The sequence below is a fragment of the Branchiostoma floridae genome, chromosome 17 (assembly GCF_000003815.2).
Source record: "Branchiostoma floridae strain S238N-H82 chromosome 17, Bfl_VNyyK, whole genome shotgun sequence".
NCBI lineage: Eukaryota > Metazoa > Chordata > Leptocardii > Amphioxiformes > Branchiostomatidae > Branchiostoma > Branchiostoma floridae.
In genome coordinates, this window is record NC_049995.1 from 6,806,623 (window position 1) to 6,825,045 (window position 18,423).

Here is an 18,423-nt window from a genome sequence, read left to right on the forward strand (position 1 = left end):
TTAATGACCCGCCCCGAGGTGTATATGGTGTCATAACGGCTGGTCCTTTGCTATAACCACTGAATGAAACCAACGTGTGAGCGAAGCATGAATCGACACCGGTGCCGGGTGTCGATTCATTCTGACCAATCAGATGAGCGATACACACCGGCCTGGCCGGAATCTAAGTGTTACGGCGTCATAACCAACGTGGAACGGGGCCTTCTGATTGGTCCGCGGCGCCTGGTCATATGATAATAGTATTCAGCGATCCTTGATGCAGACTTCTATTTTACAAGACTAATCTATCTATCTATTTAAATGTATATAAACTCTTGCAAAACTAAAAAAAAACACAACTGTCGTACATATTCTGGACGTACTTAATTAAATAGAGAAACAAGAATGCAAAAACTAGGCCAGACGCAGGTGTAGTTAGGATGATTTTTTTTAGTTCTTTGGGAGTAAAGAGAAAGAGCAGAGCAACAATATACAGCCATGAGCGAGATTTCCACCTACTCTGATTGTTCCATCCTTACAAATAGCTACTAAGTAACACTAAACATGCTACAAAAATTTGGTCAAAGTTTATAATAAGTTTTCACAAAAAAATCAGCACACAACTATCACGCACATTTCAGTGAAAATTCCAGGGAGCTGATGAGAGTTATCTACAAGACAATGGCTTTTATAATAGGCATATGAAATAGTAACACCAAGTTCCTATACTTTTGTATTGGCAAGAACAGCTACAATATATATCATAGCAAAGTTGCTATACTGGTATTACCAATTTTGTAAATATGATCATTTAATACAATTATGATATTCATATCAAATGCATATATCTAGATCCAAGGCATATACTGTTACACTGTTTCCGGTGGAATTTCTACTGAAATGCGGTAACCATTTGTGTAAAACTTTACATTATAAGATATAATTACATTAGACAACTCACTTGTTACACCTGTATATATCGCACAAAGTGTCAGACTGTACAGTGATCTTTGCTGCCAAAAATCGTCAACCAGAGCTCCACATACATGTATAGCCAAAAAATAGCTCTTCTTACAATATCAAGTTCTCTTAAAAGTATTTCTGTATCGTTGCCATGTAGTAAAGAGTTTATAATTGGCTAGCATAACCCACTGTGTTGACTTACATGTATAAAACTTAAAACCACCTTACTCTATTTATCGAGACGAGTCCACTATGAAAACTGTATACTACCAACCGTACACTATTGAGCAGTGAAAAATTCTTATTTCGTTACTATTGAAATGTGGTATTGAAGACAAGTAATTGAAGGTACACTTCTATTGGCTGTACCGTCACCAGTACAGTACAGAGTATATAGTTCCTTTACAAAATTGTAACTTTGCACCATTAGTATATATCTGCAAGATTTAAAAATGCTGTCTTTATTGTCACCTATAGTAACCGGAAATGGTATCTCCCACACGACCTCGCTACAGTGGTACAAGCACTACTTGGGAAATACCATTTCGTATTTGGGGGGTAGTAATCGTCTCATCGTGAGACGGGTGTAAAAATGTACACTCAGCCATTTATACAATTATGGGAAATGATGTACAAAAAACAGCACTCGTGTTCAAAGTCATACAGTAAGTAAACTTGAAATAGGCCCAGATGTTGACTATACACACTGAATAACTGTTTTCGGGGAGTTCATTTGAAAAATATATGAGTAAAAATCATTTTCACCCATTTTGATATCAAGGTGAAGATATTTTTCAAAATGCCAACACGACTGCTCTATGAGAGCCCATTCTAATGAAGCTAAGGTTTAAATTTTCGACATGAAATTTGGCCTACATGTACAACACCACAGTACTGTGGACTTACATGTATATGATAGGAATATGGTATGTTTCTAGGGCGATCACACAATTTCTGTTCCTGACATTAATGTTTTCAAGTGTGCGATCACTTCACTAAAATGGCGAGAAGTTAGCAAAGTTAAAATAACCCCATTCGTTACTGTACAACCTTGCTCAGACATATCCCCGTTGACCAAAACTTGACTACAGGACATTTTTTTTTGCCTCTGACTTCATGATTGTCATGTAGATCCCAGTTTCCAGTCATTTCGAAAGTCCACAATTTGGTTGCAAATTCATTAATTTTGTAGGATGCTGCCTAAGTATACATGATTCGTTCCATTGGGTCTGTATTTACATTACAATGAAAGTCTGTCCACGCTAAGAGCTAAAGTACACTACACTCCTGTCTACATACATAATCGACCATCTCCACTCAGTGCATTTACAATCGTGACATGACCTCTTTTGGCCGTTCATTTATCGCATTCGAACCAAAAGAAAACTTAAAAAAGGCTTAGTATGTGCTTTTTACAAACTTTCGTGTACCGTCATATTATTCTTGCCCGAATTCTGTGCAATTTTTTTATACAAGGTGCAAACGAGAACTTTAAAAATGTTGATCATAAAATAATGGTAACGGAATATAACAATTTCTTAAGTCTGATTTAGGTAATGACGTTTTATGTCCTAGCCCTACGTTTTCAGCTCACTTCGAAGCAAAACATTTAATTACTAGCGTATCAACAATGAAAAAGGCGACAAATCTAACTGTAACAATAAACCACTTATTTGCAATTGCTAATAATGATCACAGTAAAACAAATTATCACTGTTGGTTAAGAGCTTGAACAAACGAAATTTGAGAGAAGATCGAATATAGCCAGTCGATATTCCGTACAGCAAATCCACACAACAAATACTATGATTCCTGTTTAAAAAGTCTAAAATCTATGTTTAAAAAATGACAGCACAATACATCTAATTGAAAAGAAGCTATAAAAATGAGACAATAATCTATCAAAAGTAGGACATATAGGATGAACATGTTAAAACTCCCAACATATCAACATCAAATTCAAAAGCAAATGCATTTACAAAGAATTGTGAAGTATTATACAGAGGTGAATTGAGGTAATAATGTTAGTATGATGAAGATGAAAATTAAAAGAAAAAGTACAAAAAATCAAATTAAGAACTCTTTGAGCCCTTGATGAAATATTTGCTCTATCCTTCAATACAGAAAACTGCACCCAATCATTTATGTCACCTTTTTATACATCATTCATAAGACAATGGACCTACAATAAATCGTTTCTGTCAAAATGTGACCAATAAAAGAGTAACGAGAAACTGGCCAGTCTCTATACAAAAATCTAACCAGGAAGAATCAAGGGAAAAAAATGATATTCAGCAGTTTTAAAAGTTGTCTTAAAAAGACAAAAAGTTCAAGACAAATATGGAGGAAGAAGGAAAAGTTAAGGAGTTGATTTTGTCTGTCTTGAGCTGCCATTGTCTTATGAATGTCTTAACTACAGGAGACTATAGTTTATGTCTCATGACGTCTGTTCGATGTATTTCCCCTCTGACGGACTACTGTTGTCTCCATTGGCATGTTGACTACTGTAGTTGCCATAGGAACCAGTGTATGACGAGGACTGCAAAACAACAGAAAAAAAACAGGCAAAGATTAATACACAGCCAGAAATAACACGATGGAAAAACAAAATGATATTCAATTTCATATCTTGCACTAAGTAACTATGACGTACATCAAAGAAAAACATGACCATTGACAAAATGTCTACATCGACACTATTCTTTCCTTTTAGCTTCGGTTTGTATATTTTGAGATTTGAGTAGAACAAACCATATACAAATATCTATTCCCATTTTCAAGGGCTAGCAACCCTTCACTCAATACATGTACCCAAGGAGCTATAAAAGCTCCTTGATGTACCTCAAAAAATTGTAAAACAGACAAGTTAAGGAAAGTTGCCGCCCTACGCTGTATTGCTGGTTTGAATGACAGGGACCAAACAAACAAACAAATAAACAAATAAACAAACAAACATCACCACCTGTGATGATGCAGGAGAATCTTGTGAGTTGTCGTTAGCGTCTATGGACACATTTCCATTGTCTTCTGTACATGTGGAGAGAGAACAATCACAAGCAACAATCAAAGCACTGAGACCAAAAGTTTAGTAATATTTCTTAAAGTTATTACAGTAAACTGTAAATGCATCTAAGTTTGCGGGGATTTAATTTCGTCGCAGCGGGGTAATGGAGTGTTCACGGTGGTTTTGAATTCGCGGTAGTGCCATCCCGCGAACTTATTTACAATACTGTACTGTAGTCGCACACTGTATAATGAAAATTCGCAGCGGTTTTAAGTTCGTGGTTCAGCAGCAAATGCTAATAAACCACCACTAAAGTTTCTGCGTTTACAGTAATTTAAAATTTCTTTTGTTTCAAATACATACAAATAATAAACTGCAGCAGCAAAACTACATGAATGAGCCATAATTATAAATGTTCTGTGTTTTTTAAGTTTGGATGTTGTCTCTGACTTTTGACCTATGACCTATGACCTTACCATGTGATGACCTGTCTGGCACAGTTTTAGGGGTGGGGCTCTCTGCAAGCCTCTCCAGCGAGCCTTTGACCTTCATCTCCTTGACCTTGGCAATGACCATCTGTGCTTTCAGGGCGTCCTCTTCAAGGGACTTCATTCTGTAAATGCAAGGGGGAGGGGGGCGGAGAGAAATGTTTGAGTAATGATACAAAATGAGAGGTGAGAACCAAAGACGGTCTGTACTGCAATAGTGGAAGCTTGAAACATTGACTCTCATAAAAATAAACCTAGAACATTCACAAGATTATATTCCAGCATGGTTAAAGCAGACGTGGTGTAAGTTATTGTGCAAGTACAGCAAAATCATCTTCTTTGCAAATCATGCAAGCTCATCACCCATAATTTTTAATCTTTGCATTAATCTTTTGCCAAATCAATATATAACGTCCAGCAAAATAATAAAAAATGGGAAGATTTGCCAAAAAAAAAAAAACATCCAGCCATCTTCACTTTATTTATGAAAGTTAGCATTCCCTGCTTGCATTTTCAAGAACTGAACTCAACCATGCATGTATCTTAATTATCACCAAGGGTTTAGGGGTTTGCTTATAGAAAAGGTCAAAGAGTATGATTGCGAGGAATTTGAAAAGATTGTAAGACAAGGAAAAACAGACTGTCAGTTTAAGTAGACCAAGGAGGTTAAAATTGATTTAACCTCCTTGAGTAGACTGAGTATTTAGTAGATCTTTGAAACCTCTGTTCAAAGAATAATTTTTAATATTTTCTTTGCATACTGTACATTTTACATTATACATTTTGTAGCAAGAATTTTTCTAACCCCAACATTGCATCTTTGCATCGATTCATTCAATGTGAAAACTACTACATGTACATACATGCTTGAAGATAATGCATAAAGGTACACTTTTTGGCTATTAGTAACTTTCAGAATTGTCACCTAGACCTAAAATTGTGATACAACTGTTAAAAGCTAACAACTTAAACAAGTGTTTTCTTCATTTTTGAATCAGGTTCTTTACGATAGCATATTGTGTGCAGTGTGAAATGCCAGTGAAAACTTCAACACTTTCCCAATCTGCAGGAGAACCAGAAGTGGTGAGACAAGTGAGAGAACTCTGAACAGCAGTGAGAAAAGCAGTGAGAGATAGTACAGGGCTGTCCCCGGGACCCGTCCAAATCCGACAAAACATTTACTGTAATTCCTGATTTTTTCAATGTACTGTTATGTTCACGGTTTTCACTGTGACGACTATAACGTGAACTTATCATTACCGATAACAAATAAATCACAGCCTTTTTTAATGCGCACTTGTCTCGACAGTGAACATTAAGTTCCGAGAACATTTTAAATTTTCTCAGACCGTGAAAATTTGGTACCGTGAAGACAAAGTGAATTACAGTATCCCTTTGTCTCAAACTCTGAACTGATATGAAATTAATGAAAAAAACATTCTTTCCAAAGCTTAAAATGACAGATTTTAAACAATGAAAATCAATTAGGCTCCCAAGCAACAGTGGGACGGAAAAATTTGGAGACAGCCCTGAATAGGTAGTGAGCTGGAGGCAGGGATTGGCTAGATCAGCTCAAACTCACAACAACCCACCTAAACCTGCTATTCATCAGAAAGTTAGTCCTGGTACGAGTGGGTGGAGAGTTAGTCAAGAGCTGATGTCAGTATTTTATATCTACATGTATTATTGTTGTTAAAGAGACAGCTAAATACATATTTTTAACACATTTGAACACATTCCGAGTTAGTATAATTAAATACATGTACAGTAACTTATAAATATAATACAATTTGTATATGGTGGCACAGGACTAAGGCCTAAGTTGGTGTGAGCAATTCCATTCTAATGGCAAGGAATACTTGTTGCATTGAAACTTAATATCATATCATTACTTGATAGACATGAACAGGCATGAGACTAAGTTTAATACTTCACAAAATTATTGTACTTATTAATAAGTAGTTTTGAAAATGTTACAATATTTCACCTTTGATGTATATAATACCTTTGATGTATCAAATTTATGATCTGACTCTTAAAGTTGTTATACCTACTTAGTGTTTGAAAGAAAATATATTTTGTATATCATATTTACGAAAAATGTTAGAATCTTTCAACAAAATGTACTAAAACCTCTATACTATTGTGTTACATACACCATGTACAATTCCCAGCTGCACTTTTATTTCCTTAATATTGAGAGTACCCCCACCTTGCTTGTCTCCAGGCGGCTCTTTTCTCCGCCTGCCTGGCACGTTCCTCGGCCGGAGAGAGCGCCCGGTCAGGGTCAGAGGTCACCGACTCAGGACTCATGGCCTTTAACCTCTCGTAGTAACGCTTCTCCGCCTTTGCTGTCCTGATGTCGGGAGGTGTGGGGGCGAGTGGGCTGGAATAAAATAATCTTTACGTCAATCTCCAGTACTCTAGTTTTCTGTAAAGAGACACCAAAATTTTGGTTCTCCGTTTCGATAAGTGAAAGCCTGAACAGGAATATCTACATGTCAGGGCTCTAGCCAGGTCAAAATTTTTTTCCTTCAGCCAATTCCTATTGTCACGAAAACACTATTCGTGAGTTACAGAGACTGAACTGAGACCTTGAAAAACTGTTTTTTAATGAGATTATTGTATGCAAAAGGACGCCGACACACATTGTCAACAATCATAACAATAGCAAAACAAACAGTGTGTGCCTTTTAGGGCCGTGGACGATGTCCCCAAGCCGCCTGTAGCTTCCACCAAGGATTTTTGTCCGTCAACTCCAGACCTTTTAAAAAATTTATTCATTTTTTATCTTTTGACCTTCCGGTCCAGTTTTTTCCTAAAAAATTCGAGAAGCAACAAATAAATTTGGTGTGGCCTAGTAGCAAATAAGAAAAGTAAAGGTCACATTGTACATATAATTTGGATAGGGATAAGGGATTTTAGACATCTCCCCCACCTTGTGTTCGATCTTGACGTGGATGTTTCCTGTAAGGACAGGTCCCTGAAAGCCGAATCATCCGAGGTGGTACTGGATGCTATGCTCATCCTGTTGAAAGACGAGCTGTCGTGGAATAAGGAGTCGTCCGTGATGTCAGGATAGTCCTCCTGATACTGGGCCATCAGCTCGTCTTGGGACATGGACAGCATTCTCTTCTCTAGAAAAGTGAGGAAAAAATTTAACCATCAATAATTGGAAGCACAACTTATCAACAAATATCACAATCCCTTTCCACTGAGCAAGTACTGAAAAGTAAATGCAGAAACTTTCGCGGTGGTTTCATGTTCGTGGTTTTCGCAGTGGCCGCTTCACCGCGAATTTAAAACCACCGCGAACATTTTTCCATAACAGTAAGAGACTACTGTGCATGGTACTACCGCGAAATTGAAACCACCGCGAAAAGTCCATTTTCCCGTCACTGCGAAATTGAATCTCAGCGAACTTAAATGCATTTACAGTAACCATTGAGAAACTTTAATTTGTCATTATTAGTACCAATTTCATTGATGGAAGACATTTTGAAAGTTTTTTAAAGTTATGCTGTCTTAAACCTACCATACTTTTACAGCACTAAGTTATACAAATCCAGTTTTGGTCGCTCAGTGGTGTTAATCCAGTGGACCAGGCCTTACAAGTCTGCGTACAAAATACAGCTATCATAACAGTTATCAAGTGCTACGGAGACAACTTATCAAAGAAGCTCCCTAGTCCTCTGAATATCTAAAAAGGACGTCTAGTACCAGTATCTGGTGCATATCAAAAGCTGTTAGTCCTCTGAGGCTGTGTAAGATACAAACTACTATTCCTGTTTCCTTCCGATTGATAAAAGCAACAGCCTCCTTTTTTTACAAAACAAAAGAACATGTCTGGTGTGACGTATTAGTAAACAACTTGTGACCACTCTATTGTCTTAGCAGGGCCAGCTGGTAAGGACACAATTGGTAGTCTTTGTATTTCAATCAGATGACTGATCAATACTTTCATTCAGAAACTTTGTGACTGTGACAGGTGGTGTTTGCATGTGTGTTGCATCAGCATGACACTGTTAAACACATACTAGTACTTCCAATGCTTAACCTAACTAGGTCACGCACCAGGAGGCCCAAATATGACTTTAACCTTCATCTTCCCAAGACCAACCCACACCAGGCTTCTAGCTAGGATTTTATAATAGGGAGTCCAAACTTATTGGTGAGTCGCGGTAAGTGACTATTGAAGGGGGGGTCTGGGGGCATCCACCTTCCATGGTGCAGAGTTTTTGATGATTCCAAGTTAAAAAAGTGCATTCTTAGGTATCCCAAGAGGCAAAAATACTCTCAGTAGAAGACTGTGACCACAGATGACATGGTAGCATCCCTGGTCAATCAGAATTCCATGCTTGTCAGACGATTTTCTCCCCAATGTAAGGGCGTCCAGGAGCATAAAATTTCTTGTTATTCTAAGAAAAGTGCGTCCAGATAACGCATGCCTGGCTAAAAGCCTGACCCACACACATTATCCATCAACCTCCATTTTAATGGAGGGAACAACACCTTAAATCTTTATGTTTCAGGTTGGACAAGTCCACTAGCCCTATTGTCCAGGCCAGGGCAAGTGAAAGTGCATGACCTACCCCACTTGCCTGATCGGGCAAGTAAGATTTTTCCATTGATTGAGTGCAATTTTGATATACTTGTTACTTTTCACAGTCATGGCATAAGGCAATGGTCAACAGAGAACTCCATTGCTGGAAGTGAAAATACATACACAAGTAGCAGTGACATTTGAAATTTGGGCAAGTGAAAAATTGGTTCGGGCAAGTAAATCTTTTTATGTGCTTGCCTGATAGTGAATTTTATAAAACTTGTCCAACCCTGATGTTTGTTCACACAAAATATAACAAACTCACAGTCACCATGTATATGGTCAAAGTATGCTGTGTCAAGGTTAAAGTATTGTTTTTAATTTCATAAAGAATTGCAAAGTAAGTTTTTATATGTTACCTTCTTCAGCCTTCAGGTTGGCAAGGTCGTCATTACTGATCAAACTCACTCTCTTGTCTGGAGACAAAAACATATTCATTTGTCAGAGGCATATAGATGTTACATTAAGGTTTTTATAATTTTTTACTAATACTACAACAGAATGTTTCAGTTATGTATTGCTACAAAAATACATTTTCCTAGCTACAGTAATGAGAAAAAGACTTGTATCATAAAATATTTTGCGCAAAGACTTTTAGAAAGGCCATGCTGATTGGACTACATGAATGTCATCAAATCACGCATCATTTTTTCAATTTTTAAGCGACGCCGTGTTCAACAAAAAAGAAAAGTTTTGACTATACTGTAAATCATAAAAATTGGCAAAAATCTATTACATCATGTATAACATTGCAAATGGATAATACTGTTTAATGCCAAATTCAATCCTTTAGTCAAAGAAAAAGATGTGAAATGTACAAACAAAGAATTTATTGCTCTGTGTGATTGGTAAACCTTTGTTCAACCTTCATGACCGATTCGATTTTATAATTAAGCCAACTTTTTTCATGCTCGCATCAGTTTGAGTGTTTTCAGGAGATGTCATCCATAGATTCTGAATCAAATCAACATGACCTAATGAGAATAAAATGAATTCGCACAAAGACTTTCAGTAGGTTTTAAGAAGTTAAATACAGATACAAGATGCATGATCATGAGGAGACATACATATAAATGCATCACATGATGATTTCATTAGACATACTACAGATAGAATCAGTAGGAATTATAGCGTCACATTTCATAAGCAGGCATAGACACAGTACAGGTGTCACTGAAAGAGTCATGCACAATGATTACATTATGACTGAAATGTACTGCGTGCTATATGTAGATGCACAGTTACTGTTGTGCACCTTCTGTGACAGAGAAGAAGACATCGGATGGTCATTCTGTACCAAAGAGACTCCTAAATGAAACTGTGCACCAAAGATGCAAAATGCCACTGTGCACCAACAATGCCAAATGACACCGTGCATCAAAGATGCAAAATGTTACTGTGCACCAAAGATGCAATATGCCACTATGCACCAAAGATGCAAAATGCCACTGTGCACCAAAGATGTAAAATGACACTGTGCATCAAAGATGCAAAATGCCACTGTGCACCTAAGTTGCAATTTGCACTGGCTGTACATGACTCTGTATTGCAAGTGTTTTAGCCAAATGCAACAATTCCTTCTCTTTGGTACAGAACACCAACGACACATAGCTAAAAGCCTGATCGATGCATCTATGGTGCCATGCAGTCGTGCTTTATCCATGCTGAGAGGAGGAAAATGCTGGCGTGTGCCGACCTCCGTCTTTCGGCTTGGGTAACACCGGTTTGGGAGGTTTAGGCGGTTTGGGTGGCCGGTTGCCTTCAAGACCATGTTAGGTGGGAAGACAGAGAGAAAGGGAAGGAGAGAAAGAGACACAAGATGAAAAAGGGGCTTTAGAGACCGTGCTCTCTTAAACCCTTTTTCCAAACATGATACTTCCTTTGAAAATGTCCTCATTACAAAGATTTAAAATGAATATAGTACATCTAAAATAAATTCAAAAGTGAAACATCAAAATATTCAATTAGGAGGTGCTTTCAAGGGGAGTTGATTTGGCCTTTTCAAAACATTGGCACAGGACAAGAGAACAACATCAATCTTTGTTCCCAAATTGTGTACTACACACAAAAGCAGCATGCAATCACAAAGCTTACTTGATTGAGCTCAGAAAGATTCCAAGATATTGTGATGCATCAGGGTTTTTTTTCTAGAAAAATTATTGATTGTATGGGAGTAGGGTGAAAGAGCGTATGAGTGGTGCGGATTTCCCCCTTTGGAGTTTGAGAGAATTTTAAACATTAAATGGGTTTCTAAATAAAAGCTTCTTGAGGGGGTAAATTACTGCAAGATAGAAGACTGTGTCCACATGTGACCTAGTAGCATCCCTGGTCAATCAGATTTTCATGCTTGTCAGATCTTCTACACGAGACATGGGGGCATTTCTAAACAGGGGCTTTTGGCAGGAAGTTTGCAGAAATGAAAATTGATTTAGAAAACAAAAAATAAACAAAACTTTAGACATAAGGCTTAGCATAATTTGACAATGTGTAAATTTCTTGATACAAAAATGTATTTTTCTTTCCTAAAAACAGCCATTTCCTTTAATATGATTGAAGAATCAGGGAGTTCATGGTTTGAGAGCTTGTGGGTGCAGTACCAGTCTTCCCCTCTTTAGAAAAAACCCTGATGCATTATTAATTAGTACACACACATCTGTGTTAATAGAGACACTGTTAGTGCATGCATTACCTGGGGTGCCTAGCAAACTCTTAAATGGGTTAACTGGTCCAGCATGCAATGAGACCATACCAAAGCCTTACAGAAACAAAAAGAGCAAAGTTTAACACAAAACAACAAAATGTTAAGAAAGATAGAAAACTGTTATGAACATTTAACAAAATGAGTAATTATTATGACATAATGAAAATACAGCTGTAACAAACATGTATAAAATGATAAAAAGTGATAACATGTATAATGTTATATGAACGGACAACAGGTTACTAAATACATATTAACAAAGAAATAACAAATGAAAGCATCTAAGCTATGCAAGTGAAAGGGGATAGAATATTTAACCCATACATTTCAATGCATTATATTACCTGCCATTATACAAAGAAAACAATATTGACGTACATTTCTACCACAATACACAACTAGCTAGCAAAAACTTTGTTCAATGTACATGTTTGTATTTAATATGATGCAACAGCTAAAATGATAATCTAAAGCTATGAGTACATTGTGTATGTAGGCGAAACCTTGTTTCTAATTTGCATGCAGTCTTAATAACATGCAAGAAATGGATACTGTGGGATAATACAGTCATGTACATCATTCTGTGGAAAAACATTTCCATTAAGCTACTTAAACTGGCCATACACGTGACAATGGCATTCAACATGCACAGAATACACTCAGTTGGAACAAACGATGCTTCAGAGTACGTAGCCAGACTGAGGTAAGAATACATAGTACCCAACATCGATTGCATGCAGTGGTGTCGTATCCAGTAGGCATGCAGATGTGCATAGTTTCATCAGGTCGGTATGACTTCCTAACAAAGATCTTTCTTCACAACCACATACGGCATTTACAAAAGCTGATGTTTCGATGACCGTCTGTCACCTCCCAAATGACTGGTTCTACATTTTGTACTTTGCACTCAGGGTTCTCACTAGTGAAGTTAAAGCTTTGGTGGTCTTTATGCTGTGATTTGTATCCCCTACTCTGTGATTTGGGCCTCTATCAAAGAGTCTATGCTGTCACAGTATTTCAATCATGTTGTATAGGGGGCTTTTCAGTTGGTTTGTAAGATAAATGAGGCAAAAAAATGTCAGATTTATTCAACAAAATTTGCCATTAAAGTGCGGAAAATGGTGTTTCTGACGGTTATGAATGAAAAAAGCCTGTAGACTCCCCCCTCCCCCTACATGTACCGCTTGCCATGTGGCTTTGCCGTGCTAAGATGCCCTGTACACTGCCAAAAAATCCTGGTGAAATTTATACCCTGGCACTGCATGTCAATGTACTAATTTAAAATAAGACAATACTTTTGGGACTGCATTCTTAGGCAGTAATGCAACAATACCTAGGTACAGTGTGAAGAAGAACCAGTCACTATTGTCCCCAAGCAGATGACAGGCAATCACTGAAAAAGTAACCGTGGTTGTGACAAAAGAACTTTTGCAATTCAGTCACTAAGGCATGCAGACGTGCATAGAAGACACAAGCACCAATACCTTCATCGACAGAGCGGGTTTTGAAGATAGTGGGTTTCTTAGGAATAGGCGGAGGAGGCCCTTAAAAGGAGAGAACGTTCAAAGTCATCACCGTGCACCAGTCAACATAAATTCCTTGGGGGGGGGGGGGGGGTCTTGAAGCAGAGTTGAGCAAGGATAGGCCACACAACCAACCAATCAAAAGGCCTGTTTTAAAACTGTCACAAGCTCCACAATGGTCATACATGTAGGTGCCATACCTGGAAGAATTTGTCATCTCTCATGTATTAAGCGAACCACATATACCTTGTTTCATATAATATTATCATCATCATAATCATATCTGCATTTCAACTGTATAAAATCTTAACACCTCTACAAACAAAGGTTCATATCTCAAGAACATTCAAAATATACACAATCATGTACGTCAAAAAAGTTTTGTGCGTTACCTTTAGCTTTCGGTAATGTTCCACCTTTCTGTTGAGCAATTTCCATTTCAAATCTCGCCTGCTTCGCCCGGAAGTCCAGTTTCTCGGGACTTGGGACGTCTATCTTGTCTTCATCGATTACCTAGAAATTTACCGAGAATAGAAAGACAATAATCAGAACGTTTTTCATTATTGTAGACCCAGACAACTGTTGGACTGTGGCCTTTGTTCTATATAGACTCATCAGTCTATTTGATATGGTAATTTGTTTACAGCCAAACCTGTACTAGTGACCACCTGTACATGAGGACCAAAGCTTCATGTTATTAGGAAAAATTACTATGAAACATAGTAAATCTTTGAATAGGTTTGACTAATCAATCTACATATCTATCCAATACATCAAGATCTTACACAAAGTACAAAAAAGTGCATAACAATACATTTTGTGCAAAACTGTTTGGGTGCAATTCAAGACCAATGCAGTGTAAAACACACAGTTATGGTGCAATTGTGACATTTCATAAGAATGAAATAAAGAAGAATTGAATGAAATTAAAATTAAGAAATGGAATGAAGGGAACATCGAATAATGAAAAAGTGAACCGAAATTGTTGAATTGTAGTTAGTGGGGTTGCTTTGTAGGTTTGAAGTTAGCTTCACTACCTTCTAGGGTGATTATACAACTTCTCTAGGTTCTCTAAGACTACAAATTGACTTTCTTTTTTTCTACACATTAGAATTTCTTACAAATGTATGGAATATTATAGCACACCTTTTAGCACTTATGAGATGGATTCTACAATCAAAAGCTTTGACCTATTAATCATAAGTTGGTGACACTAAATCTAAATTTTGATGCTACCTAAGATTTTGAGCTAAGGTTACACTAAATTAGGGTATTGGAATGGTTTACACTATAATTATATTAGCTACTAGTATCTACAGAATAATGCATGGATTTTATAACTTACTGTATGAAATTTGCAAAATCTTTTAAATGTGAACCAAAAAACTAAGACATTGTGTGTGTAAGGAGTCTAAAGTCAGTTGTGGTTGATGTCTATTTTGAACCCAATCCTACTCTAGCTCTTGTTTGCTTCTGATAGCTTCCCTGAAGTCAGGCACCTGTCCTTATCAAAACGTTTGTCTTTTATTGTCATTGGTAATTCGAATATCCGTAAACTGATATATTTTAGAAGCAATGTAACTAGGGGACCTAGTCTATGACTTATTCCCAAGGATGATCAAAAGGCCTAATTAATCAATTAGGCCAAATTAATCAATTAAGTACATTGTAAGTAAACATGTGTATCCAGGCTTGAACTTCTAATTGCCTGTTAGTGTTACCATCATGCCATTCCAGAAGACCAATCAGAGCAACACATTTTATGGGAATAGTCAAATGCCAATCACTTCTCTACTATTAACAAGTGCCAGACTTAATTATAATAGACTGTCAATCACAATTAACATCCCAACCAATGACAGCATGGAAATTTGTGGTTCGACCAATGAGAGGTAGGCAGGCTGTTGGATCAGTCTATTCTGCAGGGAGGTAACCATAGAAGCAGACTGGAGCTAGAATAGGACCTACACTAGGTCGATGTCATCGGTTATGTAAAATGTTTCCTTCATGGTAAAAGAAAAAGAAAAGACTGAGGAAATCCGTACAAGCTCGACCCAGAAAGAGGGAAGAACTGCACACATGTACCTCGGATACCCGGTCGCTAAGTCGTCTAGGTGGGCATGCAGACACGTCCTTATAACCCAGGAGTTCAGGTTTGGGTTTGGGTTTGGGCAGCGTTGGTGGCGCCACTTTCGTAGGCGAGTCTTTGGACTACAGACAAACGTCACACAGTCTTTAACTTTAGGTACAGACATGCAAAATAATATGCCATTTGGCTTGCCTCTGAGGCGTCGCCAAAAAAACTTACCCTGGCTTGCAAACAGGTGAAAGCTGAGAGCAAGTTGCCAGTGGCCAATTAACATTATACCAATTACTTTCAATCTTCTAATGGTTTTAATTCATAACAATGCAGCTTTATTATTCTACATTGTGAAGGTTTTAGTTTCTTCTTATTGCAGATACTTGAATGGATCATATGGCATTCGATGCCAATTAACTAATTTTTGCATGAATTGTCAAACCGATTACTTTCTATCTCTTTATGATTTTAATTCAAAACAATGCAGATTTACTGCTTTACATTATGTGGGTTTTAATTTCTTCTTACTGTAGAAAATTGATCATACGGTATTGGATTTTATTGTACAGTTACTGCTATAGCATGTGCCTTGGAACCTGTTCTAATCTATTATAAAGCATTCAGCTTGTGAAAAAATTAATCAAAACTGAAAGAAAAAATCATTTCAATTAAACTTAGCCATTTGAAAAATGTTTGTTAAGGAATTTTGTCATTAATTGCACTTGCTCAATGAAAAAAAAAGAACTTAACAGGTACAGTAGCTGTATTTGAGGCAAATTGAACCTAGTTCACTGAAAGCTTAAACATTTGGGCTCAACTTCCTTTGATTTATTTTTATCTTTTGTAATTTTCTGTAACAGTTGTATTTTAATCAACATGAACTCTTTCAACTCATTTTTGTTTATTGTTAATATATGTCGCAATAGAGCAAGCAAGCAAGCAGAAGTCCCACTAACTGAAACGGGTTAAAGCAAGTCAAAGGAATAGGATAGTGCTGAATTGATGATCAGAGCAATTTGACCATTTGGCAGGCAAAGCATACTGAATCCTGTGATTCAAGAAAAATTAAAACATTTCATTGATATTAGAGCAGGATTTGATTTTGGAGAAACAAGTTTAAAGCAGGGAACATAGACGTGCTGTTCTGGTAAACACAATTAATTTACATGCATCATGCATATAAAACATACACAGCAGCAAAGTAGTGTACAGTGAAATGACATAATTGACAACATTGCAGTTTGTATACTAAACATACAAAACTTGAATCATTACAAGACAATGACAGCCAATAAATATAACCCACATTACCTTTTTACTGTTACTGTCTATTCAAACATCAAAAAGACAACTTAAATTAAAAATAACTTTTGCAGTAATTCTAGTAACTGTCACCTAAGTGTTAGCATTTTGGCTGTGTTGCCCCTATACATGTATGTTACCTGTTGGACAGCTTCTGGCTTGGGTTGTTCCACATGGTGTATTCTCTGGAAGAAAAGGAGTTGTACAATGTACATTATATATATCTGTACATGTATCTATGTTGATAAAGGTTAGATATCCAGGAAAGAAGGCACAAAAGTCAACAGTTACTCAAGCAACTGAATATGATTTGATTTTGTGAATAGTCAGATGTTTCTGGTAGCATTCTGTCTGTCATTGGTGGAGTTTAATAGGTATGTATAAAAAATTCTGTAGGACTCCTGATTCTGTCTCTGAACCTTTTTCTCTATAGTATTAATTGACAACCAAATACTGTGGGATCCATTGATGAAAATTGCAAAGGTCCATTTTTTTCAGATTCAGAGTAAAGCAAATAGATCGGACTTCACAGCAAACCTATCAAAAGAAGTCTTAGTTAGAGATTCAAAGGAAAACTATGAGAAGGGTAGTTCCATTGCAAAAGTACTTGACATGTGAAGATAGACAAGTCACAGCATCGCCACACAGTGAACTCACAGGTGCCATTTGATGTACCAGGGTACTCCTACTCAATGCATCTTTAGCTTCCTCATCATGCCTCTGAAGACAGCAAATTAAAAAAAAAAGGAATTTTCCATAAACACCCTGTAAATTATTAATATGTAAATCGTTTTGTTAAGTACAGCAGCCACCAAAAATGTCAGTCAAGAAAAAATAAAATGTTGACCTATTGTACTAGACAGTAGGTAATTTTTTGTTCTAATTTCCAACCATTTTGAAAGGGAATTTGAATTTAGAATCAGAATTTCAATCACATCACAACCCTATAAAAAAAGGGGGTCACATAACTGAACTACAGTGCCTACCAAATTCTCTTACTACAAGTTTGTGGTTATAGTTAATTATTGCAGTCTAACTTGAAAACAGATAGCAAGTACAGTTTACTTTAAATCTTTCCAACACCATATTACAGTGCGCAATAGGGCAGTGCCATCTCCATTTCTATAGCCCCGGGGCCACACAGTTGTGCAGGCAGATATACAATGGCTCTTACTAAATTAAAATACAAGACTTACTTTTCTCTCTTCTCTGGCCCTCTCTTCTTCTTCTCTTTTCCTCTGCAACTCTGCTAACCTTCTTGCCTCCTGTAGTGGAAGACACATTGTATGTTCAAGTTGGTTACACGTCTATCTATTGTGAGGATGGTTTATATTGCCTAACTCTTCATTCATGGGTAGTCAGCCCAAGTTAACTGAATTCATGAATGTAACTGCTTTTGCGGCGAGAACACTATCCCAAAAGCGCAAAAGCGCCACCTACATCGGCTACATATAGCAGCGAGAAGCAGAACTCCAGTTAGACGCTCTGAGGAAGAGGTATGACAGACATCGAAACGTCAGCAGGTGAGATAAACTGGTTGTGTAAGAGAAGATTCCTAATACTAATAGTATGTCCTATGACCTACCAACCTGATGAAATTATTTTCGGATGAAAAAAAAATGCTAGTTCTTGAGAGCTAACTAAAGTTTCAATTGAATGAGAAGATGATTTTAAAATCGACTAAAATATGTACAATAAAATATATAAACGGTATTTTGGGACAACAAAATAATTCTTCTTCAGACAAATTGAATGCATTTTGGACATCAAAGAGGAACCC

The 18,423-nt window shown here is 37.0% G+C and overlaps 1 protein-coding gene across 48 annotated transcripts in view; it reads right to left on the minus strand.

Annotated features, from left to right (window-relative positions):
- Positions 1 to 411: 411 nt before the first annotated feature.
- Positions 412 to 18,423, minus strand: part of LOC118404738 (protein scribble homolog) — a 103,845-nt gene continuing 85,833 nt past the window's right edge. For 38 of the 48 annotated variants that reach the window (XM_035804012.1, XM_035804057.1, XM_035804056.1 and 35 more), the window contains 13 exons: positions 17,840 to 17,908; positions 17,301 to 17,363; positions 16,784 to 16,828; positions 15,347 to 15,472; positions 13,654 to 13,774; positions 13,223 to 13,282; positions 10,734 to 10,796; positions 9,397 to 9,453; positions 7,373 to 7,571; positions 6,647 to 6,820; positions 4,423 to 4,559; positions 3,905 to 3,969; positions 412 to 3,481 (listed from right to left, as the gene is read on the minus strand). In XM_035804012.1, coding sequence (XP_035659905.1) covers positions 3,380 to 3,481; positions 3,905 to 3,969; positions 4,423 to 4,559; positions 6,647 to 6,820; positions 7,373 to 7,571; positions 9,397 to 9,453; positions 10,734 to 10,796; positions 13,223 to 13,282; positions 13,654 to 13,774; positions 15,347 to 15,472; positions 16,784 to 16,828; positions 17,301 to 17,363; positions 17,840 to 17,908 — 1,281 coding nt within the window. In that variant the 3' untranslated portion in view covers positions 412 to 3,379. Of the gene's footprint in view, positions 3,482 to 3,904; positions 3,970 to 4,422; positions 4,560 to 6,646; positions 6,821 to 7,372; positions 7,572 to 9,396; positions 9,454 to 10,733; positions 10,797 to 11,726; positions 11,793 to 13,222; positions 13,283 to 13,653; positions 13,775 to 15,346; positions 15,473 to 16,783; positions 16,829 to 17,300; positions 17,364 to 17,839; positions 17,909 to 18,423 lie in introns of all 48 variants that reach the window. The other 10 variants (XM_035804026.1, XM_035804038.1, XM_035804024.1 and 7 more) reach the window with 10 other exon arrangements.